Source organism: Diachasma alloeum, unplaced genomic scaffold (genome assembly GCF_001412515.2).
Source record: "Diachasma alloeum isolate Michigan unplaced genomic scaffold, Dall2.0 Dall_scaffold_00574, whole genome shotgun sequence".
NCBI lineage: Eukaryota > Metazoa > Arthropoda > Insecta > Hymenoptera > Braconidae > Diachasma > Diachasma alloeum.
This window is the reverse complement of record NW_021680706.1, coordinates 159,304-160,600: the sequence shown is the minus strand read 5'-3', so window position 1 is coordinate 160,600 and position 1,297 is coordinate 159,304. Positions and strand designations below refer to the sequence as shown.

General features: G+C 40.0%; 1 protein-coding gene across 1 annotated transcript; it reads left to right on the top strand.

Moving 5' to 3' along the window:
* Positions 1-38: 38 nt before the first annotated feature.
* On the top strand, positions 39-638 carry LOC107043441. Its single transcript, XM_015264962.1, has one exon. The coding sequence runs from the start codon at positions 39-41 to the stop codon at positions 636-638; it is 600 nt and encodes a 199-aa protein (XP_015120448.1).
* Positions 639-1,297: the final 659 nt, after the last annotated feature.

The following is a 1,297-nucleotide window of genomic DNA, read 5'->3' as shown; positions in this document are numbered from 1 at the left end:
GGGTAGATCTATTCAAGTACGATGAGTTAACCATTAATATGCGTCAACAAAAAGATCAAGCCTATGGGGATATCCTTGCTCGTTTACGAGTTGGTGCAATTACAGCTGAAGACATTAATTTATTAGAAACTCGAAAATTCGATATTGCATCAACGAATACTGCCAAACGAGTTCGTCTCTTATCCTCGTACATCAAGAAATTACCTCCAGATGCTGTATGTTTACTAGCTACGCGTAAACAATGTGAATGCTTGAATACTGTCATGTTGGAGCAACTAGCGACTTATGAACTTGTTCTCATTGCCGAAGATTCAGTAGATTGTCGTAACCCTCGCCTGAAGGCGACAGCTATGAAAATCCTTGAGAAGGCGGAAAAAGATGACCGTTCATCTGCTGGTCTTGCAAAGATCATAACAATTAAAATAGGTGCCAAGGTTATGGTCAGGCGCAACATTGATGTTACCATTGGTCTGGTCAATGGAACGATTGGAATTGTAACTTCTGTTGTTAAATGCATTGATAAAGCTATAGAACATATAAAGTTGATCACTATACGTCTGGCCTCTGGACAAGAATGTGACATTGAGCGGATGGACGTGAAATTCGAAATTATGAATGAAACTTATATTAAAAGATGACAGTTCCCAATTTCTTTAAGCTATGGAATCACAATTCATAAGAGTCAGGGATTGAGTTTGCACAATGCAGTCATTGATGTGGGGCAGAAAATATTTTCTTCCGGTCAAACATATGTGGCCCTATCAAGAGTAACAACGTTAGAGGGAGTTCACTTGATCAATTTCGATCCCTCATCAGCAAAAGCTTCTATTGCAGCAATTGAAGAGTACAATAGACTTCGTGCTGAATTCAGACCCGACTTGACCCAAATTCTTTTGCCTCATAAATATTGGCCGAAGTAATGGGACACCCAATGGGCTTTCGAAACTGGGTTCATTGACGCGACGGATGTCAATATGAAGAGACATGATGTTAAGACATCCGTTAATGGTCTAAGTAATGTTGATGCCCACTGCAGTTATGCAAACGCAGTCATTCAATGTATTTTCCGCTCTCCCAGCATATGTCACGAAATACTGCAAAGTCCCGAAGATGAGCTTGCAGTCATCTGTGATTTTCTTCGCAAATACTTGAAAGGATCAGAGGTTTTGGATGCAAGTGTGATGAGGCAGTTCATAGAAGGACCGCTGAGCCTTCAAAACGAGCAGAATCCAGTTATATTTTTGGAAAATATTTATAACAAAGTTGGACAATTGCGAAAATTCCTCGACCAAGAGTT